Consider the following 14,881-nt stretch of genomic DNA (forward strand, 5'->3'; position numbering starts at 1 on the left):
GGCCAGGTGCAGTAGCTCACGCCTGTAATTCCAGCACTTTGGGAGGCTGAGGCGGGTGGATCACGATGTCAGGAGTTCGAAACCAGCCTGATCAACATGGTGAAACCCTGTTTCTACTAAAAATACAAAAATTAGCCGGGCGTGGTGTTGCATGCCTATAATCCCAGCTACTCAGGAGGCTGAGGCAGGAGAATCGCTTGAATCCAGGAGGCGGAGGTTGCAGTGAACCGAGATTGCACCACTGCACTCCAGCCTGGGCAACAGAGCAGGACGCCGTCTCAGAAAAAAAAGAGCTTGGATGTCATATCCCCTTCATGCATGTTTTAAAAAATTCAAAAATGTGTAATTAAATGAAATGGAAAGTTACAGTTAAAAATTAGAAGTAAGAGGCCAGGTGTGGTGGGTCACACCTGTCATCCCAGCACTTTGGGAGGCCAAGGTGGGAGGATCATTTGAAGTCGGGGGTTCGAGACCAACCTGGCCAACATGGTGAAACCCTGTCTTTACTGAAAAATAGAAAAATTAGCCAGGTGTGGTGGTGCTCACCTGTAATCCTAGCTACTCCGGAGGCTGAGGCAGAATCGCTTGAACCTGGGAGGCATAGGTTGCAGTAAGCTGAAATCATGTCACTACACTCCAGCCTGGGCGACAGAGCGAGACTCTGTCTCAAGAAAAAAAAAAAAAAGAGAAGAAGTAAGAAACAGTGAAGTGGCCCTCACCTCCCCGGGTGTGCCCCACTCCCCATGTGCCATTTCCATCCAGATGGGGCCCCCTAGACATCCTTTTTCCCCTGCAGGCTCCAGGGAGTGGTCAATGAAATTCCTTCAGTCATGAAAAGTTCCATCAGATAGATCTTTAGGAGCAGGGGTGCTCAACTGAAGGAAATGTGTGCGTTTAATTCATTAATAAGTGTTGTCAGATTTGCCTCAAGTGTTTCATCTGGGGCCTTCCTGCATGGAGAACACCTATTTCTCTCCATCAGGCCGAATCCAGCTTCCCAGCCATCCCTTCTGCCTCCTCCCACCCTCTCTCTCTGAACCTTCCAAGGTCACAACGTGGGGTTCTGACCAGTGTTGCGCTGAGCCACGTGGGGCCTGACACAAAAGGCACTGTTTACCCATGCCCCTCTGTCACGGTTTCATTTTTCTTTTGTGTTTTTGAGACAAGGCCTGGCTCTGTTGCCCAAGCTGGAGTACAGTGGCTTGATCTCAGCTAAATGCAACCTCCGCCTCCTGGGCTCAAGCCATCCTCCTACCACAGCCTCCAAAGTAGCTGGGGCTATAGACACCTGCCACCAAGCTCAGCTAATTTTTGTAGAGACCGGGTTTTGTCACGTTTCGCAGGCTGGTCTCGAACTCCTGGGCTGAAGCAATCCGCCCACCTCGGCCTCCCAAAGTGCTGAGATTACAGGTGTAAGCCTCTGCACCTGGCCTTCATGTATTTTTTTTGTTTTTTTGAGACAGAGTCTCTTTCTGTCACCCAGGCTGGAGTGTAGTGGCATGATCTCGGCTCACTGCAACCTCCGCCCCTCGAGTTCAAGCAATTCTTCTGCCTCAGCCTCCCAAGTAGCTGGAACTACAGGCACATGCCACCATGCCCAGCTAATTTTTGTATTTTTAGTAGAGACAGGGTTTTGCCATGTTGGCCAGGCTGGTCTCACACTCCTGATCTCAGGTGATCTGCCCGCCTTAGCCTCCCAAAGTGCTGGGATTACAGGTGTGAGCCACCGTGCCTGGCCCTTCATGTTTTTTCAGTGGCTAATTTTTTTCCAGAACATTAAAGTAGTCAAAATAATATTGAAAAATTCTTGAGTGGGTGTATTAAAACTCACACTATTTCGAGTTAAAATATTTTAATTATAACAATATAAAATGTATTATAATTTTATTTCAGCTTAAGTTAATTAAAAATTATTGAACATCATCACTTGGTTAAGAGAAATTGTCAAGTGTGGAGATTCTCTCAATTGAAAATGAAATAAGCCAAGATGTAGATTTTGAAAACATTATTGATGAGTTATTTTTCCATCAAAGCTGGAGTGTATATTTAGGGCTTGGTGTGGCATTGGTCTTTATTTAGAATTTTGATATTTTGTTCATGAAAATATCAGGGCTGGGCACGGTGGCTCACGCCAGTAAGCCCAACATTTTGTGAGGGCAAGGAGGGCGGATCACTTGAGGTCAGGGGTTTGAGACCAGCCTGGACAACATGGTGAAACCCTGTCTCTACTAAAAATACAAAAATTAGCTGGGCATGGTGGCAGGCGCCTGTAATTTCAGCTACTCAAGTGGCTGAGGCACGAGAATCGCTTGAACCCGGGAGGCAGAGGTTGCAATGAGCCCAGATCACACTCCAGTCTGGGCGACAGAGGAAGACTCTGTCTAAAAAAACAAAAGAACAAACCATGGATTTTTTTGCATTAATTTTTATTAGTTAAAATATTGCATTAAAAATTGCATTAAAATATAATTTATCTCAATGACTCAATTTTTCGCACTCCCTTAAATTTTGCACCCAAGGCCAGTTCCTCATTGTCCCTAGTTCTGACCAAATTGAGTCACTGAATGTAGAAGAGTCCCACCTCACTCCTGGCTTGTTTCTGGAAAGCCTGTGGGTTGGCTGGGCTCAGCTGTATGGTTCTTCTGCCCCCATGTGGTGTTGGCTGGGGTTACACCTGTGCCTGCATTCAGCTGGAGCTCATCTGTGGCTGAAATGTCCTGGATGGCTTCAAGCTCATCTCCATGTGGCTGCAGTCTCTACATGAGGTCTCTCCAGCACGGTAGCAGGACCTCTTTGCATAGTAGTTCTGGAGAAAGAAGGAGAAAACAGGAGCTGCCACCTGTTAAGGCCTGGGCTTGGGAGTCCCAGAGTGTCACTTGTTGTGACAAAGAATGTCACCAGACTGGCCCAAATTTAAGGGAAGGGGAAAGAGACTCTGCCTCTTGCTAGAAAGAGTGGCACATGCCCACAGGGAAGGGAAAATTGCCAGTGGCAGTCTATCCCTTCCCCAAACCCCTTCCCCAACTGCCCACCTCTATCCTCTTGCTTGCTTTTTCTTTGTTTTTCTTATCATTACTTGACACTATCTTAATTACTTTTGTTTATAAGCTCCATGAGAGCAAGGACTGTTTTTGTTTTGTTTTTTGTTGTTTTTTGAGACAGAGTCTTGTTCTATCACCCCAGCTGGATTGCAGTGGCACAATCTCGACTCACTGCAACCTCTGCCTCCTGGATTCAAGCAATTCTCATAGCTCAGCCTCCCGAGCAGCTGGGACTATAGGTGCCCACCACCACACCTGGCTATTCTTTTGTTTATTTATTTATTTATTTATTTCGTTATTTACTTATTTTGTAGTTTTAGTAGAGATGGGGTTTTGCCATGTTGGCCAGGCTGGTCTCAAACTCTTGACCTCAAGTGATCCACCCACCTCGGCCTCCCAAAGTGCTGGGATTACAGTCATAAGCCACCATGTCTGGCCCTTTTTCTTCTTTTTTCTTATCACTACTCGACACTATCTTAATTACTTTTGTTTATTCTCTATATATTTAAAAAATATATAAGCTCCACGAGAGCAAGGGCCTTCTGTGTCTTATTCATCACTGTATCAGTACCTAAAACTGTGCCTAGCACCTAAAAGGCAGCCAGTATTTACATGAATGAATGAATGAATGAATGAATCCCTGAGGACTGACTTCAGGTTTACCCAGGTTGTGGAGAGTGGAGAGAAGGTGGAGGCCACCAAGTGTAGATATTCCTAGGAAAGTGCTTTAGAATTTCTAAGAGACACAGAGAGAAAGGGCAGGGAGGAAAGGAGGCTTGGGAGTGGGCAGAAGAAATCGTTCAGGGACTGTCTTTTTCACTGCTGTGTCTCCTGCCTCGACCAGCCAGGGCCTGACTCACAGTAGGTGTCTGGAAAGCATGTGTTGAATGAATGAACTTTCTCCTAAAATCCTTCACTGACTCCACCCCCACCCCCAGGCTGGGTCAGGCAACCCCCATGGCTCCCACACCTCTCTGGGCAGCTTCAACCCCATTGTAACCACTGTGGGTCATCACTGTCTGAGGACGGAGGTGTGTTCCCTACAAGACTCAGAGTCCATAGGGTTGGTGCTGTCTCAGTCACCACTGGGTCCCCAACATCAACCAAGGGGTTCTTGGAGGTAGTAAGTATACTTTGCATCAACCTCCTCTCTGTGGGGCAGAGCCGTCCCATCACTGCTGTATTCTCACCCCAGAGGGACACAGAGTAGACACTCACAAATCACCTTCATTGATTCTAAGATAGATTCTTTTTCCTTTTTCTTTTCCCACATTTTAACAATTTTTTTTAAGAGACAGAGTCTCACTGTTGCCCAGGCTGAAGTGCAGTGATGTGATCTCAGCCCACTGCAGCCTTGACCTCCAGGGCTCAAGCAATCCTCCCACCTCAGCCTCCTGAGTAACAAACCACAGGCACACGCCACCATGCCTGGCTAATTTTAAAATTTTTTTGTAGAGATAGGGTCCCCCTATATTGCCCAGGGTGGTCTCGAACTCCTGGGCTCAAGCAATCCTCCTGTCTTGGCCTCCCAAAGTGTTGGGATTACAGGTATGAGCCACTGGGTCTGGCTGCAATTTTAAAAATAAGACAATTGACTGGGTGCCGTGGCTCACATCTGTAATCCCACTTTGGGAGGTCAAGGCAGGCAGATCAACTGAGGCCAAGAGTTTGAGACCAGCCTGACCAACTTGGTGAAACCCCATCTCTACTAAAAACACAACAATTAGCCAGGCGTGGTGGTGCATGCCTGTAATCTCGGCTACTCGGGAGGTGGAGGCAGGAGAATTGCTTGAACCTCGGAGGCGGAGGCTGCAGGGATCTGAGATCGCGCCATTGCGCTCCAGCCTGGGTGACAGAGTGAGACTGGGTCCCAATAAATAAATAAATAAATAAAGACAACAATGAAGTTTGCTGCATCACTTGCCTCTTCCTTTCACAAAAGATTTCTCTGTAGCATGCGACGCTGTTTGATAGCATTCTACCCATGGCAGAACTTTCAAAATTGAAGGCAATCCTCTCAATCCCTGGGACTGCCTTATCAAGTAAGTTTATGTCATATCCTAAATCCCTTGTTGTCAATTTAACAATATTCACAGCATCTTCACCAGGCGTAGATTCTATCTCAAGAAACCACTTTCTTTGCTCATCCATAAGAAGCAACTCCTCGCCTATTCAAGTTTGATCATGAGATTGCAGCAATTCAGTCACATCTTCAGGCTCTACTTCTAATTTTAGTTCTCTTGCTATTTCTACCACATCTGCAGTAAATGCCTCCACTGAAGTCTTTTTTTGTTGTTGTTTGTTTTTTGAGATGGAGTCTTGCTCTGTCACTCAGGATGGAGTACAGTGGCATGATCTCAGCTCACTGCAACATCCGCCTCCCAGGTTCAAGCAGTTCTTCTGCCTCAGCCTGCCAAGTATCTGCAATTACAGGTGCACATCGCCGCGCCCAGCTAATTTTTGTATTTTTAGTAGAGACGAGATTTTGTCATTTTGGCCAGGCTGGTTTCAAATTCCTGACCTCAAGTGATCCACCCGCCTCAGCCTCCCAAAGCGCTGGGTTACAGGCATGAGTCATCATGCCCGGCCTTTTTGTTTTTTTGAGGCAGGGTCTGGCTCTGTTGCCCAGGCTGGAGTACCGTGTTGTAGTCATTGCTCACTGTTATCTTGAACTCTTGGAATCAAACAATTTTCCCTCATCAGCCTCCCAAGTAGCCAGAACTACAGGCACGTGTCACCACACTCAGCTAACTTTAAAAATTTTTTGTAGAGATGGGGTCTCACGATATTGCCCAAGCTGGTCTCAAACTCTTGGCCTCAAGGGATCCTCCCAACTCGGCCTCTCAAAGTGCTGGGATTACAGGTGTGAGTCACCATGCCTGGCCCCTATCTCAGCTTTGGACACGCCTTCTTCACTGAGCTTAATCATTTCTAGCTTTTGATTTAAAGTGAGAGACATGTGACTCTTCCTTTTACTTGGATACTTGGAGGCCATTTTAGAGTCATTAATTGGCCTAATTTCATTATAGTTGTGTCTCACAGAAGAGGGAGGTGCAAGGAGAAGGAGAGAGACAGGAAAATGGCCAGTCAGTGGAGCAGTCAGAACACATACAATGTTTATCAATTAAGTTTGTTGTTACCTGTGGGCACAGTTTATGGTGCCCCGAAATGATTACAAAGCTAACATCAAAGATCACCATACCAGAGATAATGATGATGAAAAAGTTTGACATGTTGTGAGAATTTCCAAAATGTGACACAGAGACATGAAATGAGCACGTGCTGTTGCAAAAATGGCACCAACGGGCTTGCTGGACACAGGGTTGCCACGAACTTTCAATTTGTAAAAACCATAGTATCAGGCCAGGCGGGGTGGCTCATGCCTGTAATCCCAGCACTTTGGGAGGCCAAGGCGGGAAGATCACTTGAGGCCAGGAGTTCAAGACCAGCCTGGCCAAGATAGCAATACCCCATCTCTATTAAAAATACCAAAACAAGCTGGGCATGGTGGCGCATGCCTGTAGTCCCAGCTACTCGGGAGGCTGAGGTAGGAGAAGCCCTTGAACCTGGGAGGTGGAGGTTGCAGTGAGCCAAGATCATACCACGCACTCCAGCCTGGGCAACAAGAGCAAAACTCCGTCTCAATAAATAAATGAATAAATAAATAAATAAAACAATAGTTGGGCATGGTGGCGCGTGCTTGTGGTCCCAGCTACTTGGGAGGCAAAGGTAGTAGAGATTGCTTGAGCCCAGGAGGTGGAGGTTGCAGTGAGCAGAGATCACGCCACTGCACTCCAGCCTGGGTGGCAGAACAAGACCCTCTTCTCCACCACATCCCGCCCCCGCAAAAAATACCACATAGTATCTGTGAAGGACAACAAAGCTGCATGCAATAAAATGAGGTGTGCCTGAAATTGAGTTTATTATTGAACGAATGAAAGTTCTCTCTCAACTCAGGTTCTTTGCAGAGGCTGGTCCCTTAGCCTGGGATGCAACTCCCTAATGTGCCATCTGGCTCACTCCTACTCATCCTTTGGATCTCAGGTCAGGTGCCCCCTCCTCCAGGAAGCCCTCCCTGACTCCCAGGCTGAGTCGGGCTTCCTCCTTTGTGCTCCCACAGCCCTCTGGGGTCCCCCATCCCAGTGCTGCCCCCTCTGTCATCATTATCTTGGGATGGATCTGACTCCACCACTGGACTCTGAGTCCTGTGGGGGCAGAGCCTGGCTGTCTTGTCCATTGCTGCGTTTCCAGCATGCAGATAGGCAGGGTGCAACCCCTCTCTCTCTGGCTGGTGCTCTCAGGAGCTGCTAGGGGCATCCCTGGGAACATGCCAGTCTGCATCGGTGCATGTGTGCAGGTGGCAGTGGCTCTCTTTCTTGGTCCACAATCATCCTGGGCTGCAATAATCTCCATTTTCTCGGGCCTGGAGCCCCTGAAGCAGTGCCTGGGTTTGATGCATCTCTGGAGCCCTAGCTGCTGCAGCAGAATGAATGAGGTTCCTGAATGGAGCCAGTGGGTTTCGGGGTTTCTGTATATGTTGTCAGTGTGTAACTGTGTCTCTTAAAGTCTGCACATCTGTGTCCCGGAATGTGTGTGTTTGCGAGGCTTTGGTAACTGTGTGTTTGTCTGAGTCTTGCTTTCCTTCAGTGACTCTGTTGTTTTGTTTCGTTTAGAGACAGAATCTTGCTCAGTCACCCAGGCTGGAGTGCAGTAGCATGATCACGGCTCACTGCAGCCTTGAACTCCTGGGCTCAAGCAATCCTCCCACCTCAGCCTCCTGAGTAGCTGGGACTACAGATGTGCACCATCATACCTGGCTCATTTTTTTTTTTTTTTTTAAGAGATAGGGTCTTGGCCAGGCACGGTGGCTCACGCCTGTAATCCCAGCACTTTGGGAGTCCGAGGTGGGTGGATCACGAGGTCAGGAGATCGAGACCATCCTGGCTAACACGGTGAAACCCCGTCTCTACTAAAAAATACAAAAAAATTTAGCCAGGCGCGGTGGCAGGCGCCTGTAGTCCCAGCTACTCGGGAGGCTGAAGCAGGAGAATGGCAGGAACCCGGGAGGCAGAGCTTGCAGTGAGCCGAGATTGCACCACCGCACTCCAGCGTGGGAGACAGAGCGAGACTCCGTCTCAAAAAAAAAAAAAAAAAAAAGAGATAGGGTCTTGCTATGTTGCCCAGGCCGGTCTCAACCTCCTGGGCTCAAGCAAACCTCCTACCTCGGCCTCCCAAATTGCTGAGATTACAGGCGTGAGTGAGCCGCCGTGCCCAGCCACGAAGTAACTCTGTATTTGAGGCTCTTTCTGTGTCTTTCCCTTCTCTCTTGGGCCAGGGGTGCGTGTCCATGCATTTTGGGAAGGAGTCCTTGCTGTCTGCTGGTCTGTGTGCTCGGTGTCCGGGAAAGTCTGAGAACCATGTTGTTCACTCTCTTCAGCTCTGTGTGTTTGTGTCAGTCGGTGAGAGCATGAGTGAGTCGTGTGTCTTTTGCCCCGCACCTCCCTTTCACCTGTGGCTTAAGAACTCTGTACTATGCGGCCAACAGCCCACTCTTCCCCAGCTCTCAGGGTGGCTCTGAGCTAGTCTATTCCCCTTCTGGGCCTCTCTCTCCTTCTCAGTTGTTCTCAGAGGCTCCTTTCCAGAACTGGCCTGCAGATGGTCAGGAAAATCCTCTGAGTAGCGTTATTGTAAATTCCCTACAAAAGGAGAATGGAGAAGGCCCTGTGGAGCCTGGCCTGGGCAGAGAGGAAGCCAGGAGGGGAGACAGGACAGAGACACTTATAAAGGACAAGAAGGGGCCGGGTGTAGTGGCTACACCTGTAATCTTAGCGCTTTGGGAGGCGGCATAACCTGAGGTCAGGAGGTTTGGGAGGCGAGGCAGGCGGATAACCTGAGGTCAGGAGTTCGAGACCAGCCTAGGCAACATGGTGAAACCCCACCTCTACTAAAAAAAAAAAAGAAAAGAAAAGAAAAAAAAATTTAGCCAAGCCTGGTGGTGCATGCTAGTAGTCCCAGCTACTCAGGAGGCTGAAGCAGGAGAATCGCTTGAACCCAGGAGGCGGAGGTTGCAGTGAGCCAAGATTGTGTCACTGCACTCCAGCCTGGGTGACAGAGCAAGACACTGTTTCAAAAAAAGAAAAAAAAGAAACCAATGACTAAATTATTGGGCTTACAAGATAGCAGATTAGCCTCCCGAGTAGCTGGGACTACATGCATGCACCACCACATCTGGCTAATTTTTGTATTTTTAGTAGAGATGGAGTTTCACCACGTTGCCCAGGCTGATCTCAAACTCCTGGCCTCAAGTGATGCACTCGCCTCGGCCTCCCAAAGTGCTGGCATTACAGGCGTGAGCCACTGTGCCCACCAGCAATGACCGAATTTGTATCATCAACTTTCACACTTCTCTGGGGAACTGACAGTCCCCTGGGTGGAGGGTGGAGTGGTAGCAGGGCCAAGCCCTTGGAAACCAAGCTGTGAATCTGAGACTTTGTCCTTGGGGGGTGATGGAGACCATGGAGGATTTTGAACAGGTCTTGGTGTTAGAAAGATCTCTCTGGAGTCTTCAGGGGAACTGGAGGGCCCAGTGTGAGTGGGTGGTGACCCCATGAGCAGCTGGGGCTTGGGGTCCCTGCTCCACCTCCGGGCCCCGCCCCCTGACATCACTGTCGCATTATTGCACCAGGTCTGGCTGACCAATAAGCTGCTGCTTGCGATGATAATGGGTCCTAGCAACGGTGTCTGACCTTGGCTAAGAGGGAAGGAGATCCTATCAGTGGGGAGAGTGTGAGGGGAGAGGGAGAGCCTGCAGGGCAGGTGAGTCCCCCAGGGCTCTCTCGCTGGGCCCCTGTGCGTGGGCGGAGCAGGAGCTTATGGTCTAATCCGGACCCCCTCAGCCCAAATTCCAACCACTGACTTGTCTGCCCCTTGCTGCCAGGACCTGTTCCAGGTTCCCACTCTTCCCACCGCAGACCATACTAGGGAGAGGGCACACCCAGGATAGGAGGCTCAGATCTGGAGGCAACAATGTCTTTTTTTTTTTTTCTGAGACAGAGTCTCGCTCTGTCGCCCAGGCTGGAGTGCAGTGGTGCAATCTTGGCTCACTGCAACCTCCGCCTCCTGGGTTCAAGAGCTGGGACTACAGGCATGCGCCACAACACCTGGCTAATTTTTGTATTTTTAGTGGAGATGGAGTTTCACCATGTTGGCCAGGCTGGTCTCGAACTCCTGACCTCAAGTGATCCACCCACCTCGGCCTCCCAAAGTGCTAGGATTACAGGCGTGAGCCACCATGCCCAGCCGGGAACAATGTCTTAAGGACATATTTCTGTGAGGGGTGGAGTGGGGTAGCAGAGGATGGGGTGAGTGGTGGGAGGTGAAGAGACGGGGTGCAGGGGGCAAGGAGACAAGGCAGGAGGCAGGGACATGCAGCTGAAGGGAGAGTAGCTCTCTAGGTGGGTGAAGGAGCCTGGGGACCTGGGTTGGGGTCCTGGCTGTGCCTCTGGATGAGGAGACCTCATTTGTCTAGTCTGAGCCTCAGTCCTTCTCCCTGTCAAATGGGGACAGTGATCCCAGACATGAGCAGCTCTCCCAGGGCACCCTGAAGACCCTTAGTGAGTAAATGTATTTTAGAGATGATGGGCCAGAGGAGGGTGAGTGGGAAGAGGGAGAACCAGGGAAGCTCCTGGTGAGGAGGAGGGATCTGAGGGGGGACCATCACGACAGGAGCTCTGGGGGGTGGGAGGGGAACTGAACCCCGGGAGGCAAGGGCTGCCATGGCAGGGGTGGGGTTTCATGGAAATGACTCCTGGTGTCCAGGTGGTCCCCATGTCTGGCTTCCCGAACCCAAGGGCGTCTGAACCCAAAGTCAGCCTAGGGCTAGCTGAACGGGGTTTGTGGGCATCACGGCAGCCCTGCGAGGTGGGGAGGAGTATCCCCCACGGGGCAGCTGAGGCTCAGAGAGGGCGAGGACTTGCTCAAAGTCACACAGCTAAGAATATTACTAATGATAAGAATAATGATGATGACGGTGATGCCAATGACACGAGGCACCTGCCCTGAGCCAGGCGCCGTTTTATGGGCTGCTTTATGTCATAACTCATTCAAGTCACAGAGATCCTAGGAGGTGGTTTGCCAGGATTGTAGGTATCATTCTCAGTGTTCAGATGAGGAGAGTGAGGAGAGAGTTAAGTAACTTGCCTCACATCACTCAGTAAGTATGTGGTGGAGCCAGGATTTGATCCCAGGCAGTCTGGCTCCGGGTCTGGGTCCCCTCCACCCTACCCTCCAATCCCAGCCACCGCGGGAGTGCAGCTGTTTCCTCTGAATGGGCCTGTACCACCCTTTCCTATGCAGCCCTGGCTATGTAATTTGCCCTGGCTATATAATTTGCAAGGCCCAGTACGAAATGAAAATATGGGGCCCCTGGTTCAAATATTATAAAGAATTTCAGGCCAGGCATGGTGGCTCATGCCCTTAATTCCAGCACTCTGGGAAGCTGAGGCAGGAGGACCTTGATCTCGGAAGTTCAAGACCAGCTGGGACAACATAGTGAGACTCCCATCTCTACAAAAAATTTAAAAAGTAGCTGGGCATGGTGGCATGCGCCTGTGGTCCCAGCTATTTAGGAGGCTGAGGTGGGAGGATTGCTAGAGCCAAGGAGATCAAGGCTGCAATGAGCCATGATCGTAGCACTGTGCTCCAGCCTCGATGACAGAGAGACCCTGTCTCAAACAAACAAACAAACAATTTCAGCTAGTGTCAGCAGAGCATTAAACCAAGCACTGGGCCATTCTAAGCACAGAACCCTCCAGGGCACACATACACCCAGAAAACTGACCTGTGCCTAGGTTACCCTGGAGACTCCAATAGTGCTCCAAGAGGCTGCTTGGTGGTCATGCCCATTACCCAGAGAGGTGCTTCATTTTGCCCCTGGTCACACGGCAAGTTAGTGGCAGAAAAGGGATGTGAACCTGGGCCTGCCAGACCCCAAAGCCCTCTAACTTGTGCCAAAAATGTGTCCCCAATTCTTGAAGGAAAAAGAGAGCTGTGGGCTTCCAGGGCGACTCCCTTCACATCCGTGGTATCTGTCTCTCCCTGCCCCATGCCAAGGCCCAGGAGGTGTGAATGGCTCCCTTCTCCTCTGCAGGCGCTGAGGATCACGCATCCTGTGACTCTCTCCTGTCCCCCGCCACCCTCTGAACCACTGGCCACCATGGCTACTTCAAAGTTGCCCGTGGTGCCTGGGGAGGAGGAAAACACCATCCTTATGGCCAAGGAAAGGCTGGAGGCCCTGCGCACAGCCTTTGAGTCGGGTGACCTCCCCCAGGCCGCCTCTCACCTCCAGGAGCTGCTGGCCTCCACGGAAAGCATCCGCCTGGAGGTGGGCGTCACGGGCGAGTCGGGCGCGGGCAAGTCCTCCCTCATCAATGCCCTGCGTGGCCTGGAGGCCGAGGACCCTGGCGCGGCTCTCACGGGCGTCATGGAGACCACGATGCAACCGTCGCCCTATCCGCACCCACAGTTCCCTGACGTGACCCTCTGGGACCTGCCAGGAGCCGGCTCTCCAGGCTGCCCGGCTGACAAGTACCTAAAGCAGGTAGACTTCAGCCGCTATGACTTCTTCCTGCTGGTCTCCCCCCGCCGCTGCGGGGCCGTCGAGACCCGCCTGGCCGCCGAGATCCTGTGCCAGGGCAAGAAGTTCTACTTTGTGCGCACCAAGGTGGACGAGGACCTGGCGGCCACGCGCACCCAGCGGCCGTCGGGCTTCAGAGAGGCCGCTGTCCTGCAGGAGATCCGAGACCACTGTGCCGAGCGGCTGCGGGAGGCCGGCGTGGCTGACCCTCGCATCTTCCTGGTGTCCAACCTCTCGCCGGCCCGCTACGACTTTCCCACGCTGGTGTCCACCTGGGAGCACGACCTGCCCTCCCACCGGCGCCACGCTGGCCTGCTGTCGCTCCCCGACATCTCGCTGGAGGCCTTGCAGAAGAAGAAGGCCATGCTTCAAGAGCAAGTCCTCAAGACCGCCCTGGTGTTGGGCGTCATCCAGGCCCTGCCGGTCCCAGGGCTGGCGGCCGCCTACGATGATGCGTTGCTCATCCACTCACTGCGTGGCTACCACCGCAGCTTTGGTCTGGACGACGACTCGCTGGCCAAGCTGGCCGAGCAGGTGGGCAAACAGGCAGGTGACCTGCGCTCGGTCATCCGCTCCCCACTGGCCAACGAGGTCTCGCCTGAGACTGTCCTGCGGCTCTATTCCCAGTCGTCCGACGGCGCCATGCGGGTGGCCCGCGCCTTTGAGAGGGGCATCCCTGTGTTTGGGACGCTGGTGGCTGGCGGCATCAGCTTTGGCGCTGTCTACACCATGCTCCAGGGCTGCCTCAACGAGATGGCTGAGGACGCCCAGCGTGTCCGCATCAAGGCCCTGGAGGACGACGAGCCGCAGCCGGAGGTCAGCTTGGAAGTGGCCAGTGACAATGGCGTGGAAAAGGGGGGGTCCGGGGAGGGAGGTGGGGAGGAAGCCCCACTCTCAACCTGCAGGAAGCTCGGCCTCCTTCTTAAGTACATTCTGGACAGCTGGAAGAAACACGACTCAGAAGAGAAATAAAGAGTGCAGCCCCGCCCCCCTGCCTCACCCACAAACTAAGTCTTAACAAAATCCAACAAACCAACAAAAAAGGCCAATGTGGTGAATGTGAGGGCTGCAGTTGCCTGGGGGGTGGGTGTGGAAGGAGCCTGTGTCCCTGGCAGGCAGGGGAGCCTGCATCCTGGGCAGGGCAAAGGAGGGGGCACTGGGGAGGGGAGGAGGGAGGCAGGTGGGCCCAGGGCCAACAGGGGTGTAGTGAAAGGGGACAGGAGTGCCCTGGAGAGGGAGGTTGGAGACATGGATGGTGGGCCCAGGGTTCCCTGGTGGTGTCTTTCTCCCTGGTCCCCAAGTGGCCAGGAGGAATTTGTGGGGCACAGGACAGCAGGGCCAAGACAGGAGATTGCATCCTGCTAAGGTGCTATTTTATTTTATTTTATTTTATTATTTTTTGAGATGGAATCTTGCTCTGTCACCCAGGCTGGAGTGCAGTGGCGCGATCTCGGCTCATTGCAGCTTCTGCCTCCCAGGTTCAAGCAATTCTGCCCCAGCCTCCTAAGTAGCTGGGATTATAGGTGAGCACCACCAAGCCCAGCTAATTTTTTTTTTTTTTTTTTTTCGAGACTCAGAGCCCAGGCTGGAGTGCTGTGGCACAATCTTGGCTCATTGCAACCTCCACCTCCCGAGTTCAAGCAATTCTCCTGCCTCAGCCTCTCAAGTAGCTGGGATTACAGGCACACGCCAACACGTCCAGCTAATTTTTGTATTTTTGGTAGAGAGGGGGTTTCACCATGTTGGCCAGGCTGGTCTTGAACTCCTGACCTCAGAAAATCCACCCACCTTGGCCTCCCAAAGTGGCACCTGGCCTAATTTTTGTATTTTTAGCAGAGATGGGGTTTTCACCATGTTGGCCAGGCTGGTCTTGAACTCCTGACCTTGGCCTCTCAAAGTGCTGGGATTACAGGCGTGAGCCACTGCACCTGGCCCCTGCTAAGGTACTTTAGTTTCAATCTCATGTCCGTGTCTGAGAACCCAGTGTACCAAAGACAGCCCCTGGGGCCTGGGATGAGCACAGTGGTGTCCAGCAATGGCTAAACAGGTTGGGGAGAGTGGGCATCCGTGCCTGCCTGCTGCCTGGGAGCCATGGAGGGGTAGGGGGTGGCAGGGAGAGAGAGGCCAGGCGGCCACAGGGCTCACCTCCGTGTGGTGCTTGAGAAGACAGAGAATGGCATGGTGAGAGAGTGACTGGATGTTTCCA

The 14,881-nt window shown here is 51.8% G+C and overlaps 1 protein-coding gene across 1 annotated transcript; it reads left to right on the forward strand.

The window, feature by feature from the left end:
• The first annotated feature begins 6,060 nt into the window (after nucleotides 1–6,060).
• Nucleotides 6,061–14,881, forward strand: IRGC (immunity related GTPase cinema). Its single transcript, XM_003817578.4, has 2 exons — nucleotides 6,061–9,857; nucleotides 12,190–14,881. Exon 2 carries the CDS (start codon nucleotides 12,256–12,258, stop codon nucleotides 13,645–13,647), a length of 1,392 nt encoding a protein of 463 aa, XP_003817626.1. The 5' UTR covers nucleotides 6,061–9,857; nucleotides 12,190–12,255; the 3' UTR covers nucleotides 13,648–14,881.

The sequence above is a fragment of the Pan paniscus genome, chromosome 20 (assembly GCF_029289425.2).
Source record: "Pan paniscus chromosome 20, NHGRI_mPanPan1-v2.0_pri, whole genome shotgun sequence".
Lineage (NCBI taxonomy): Eukaryota > Metazoa > Chordata > Mammalia > Primates > Hominidae > Pan > Pan paniscus.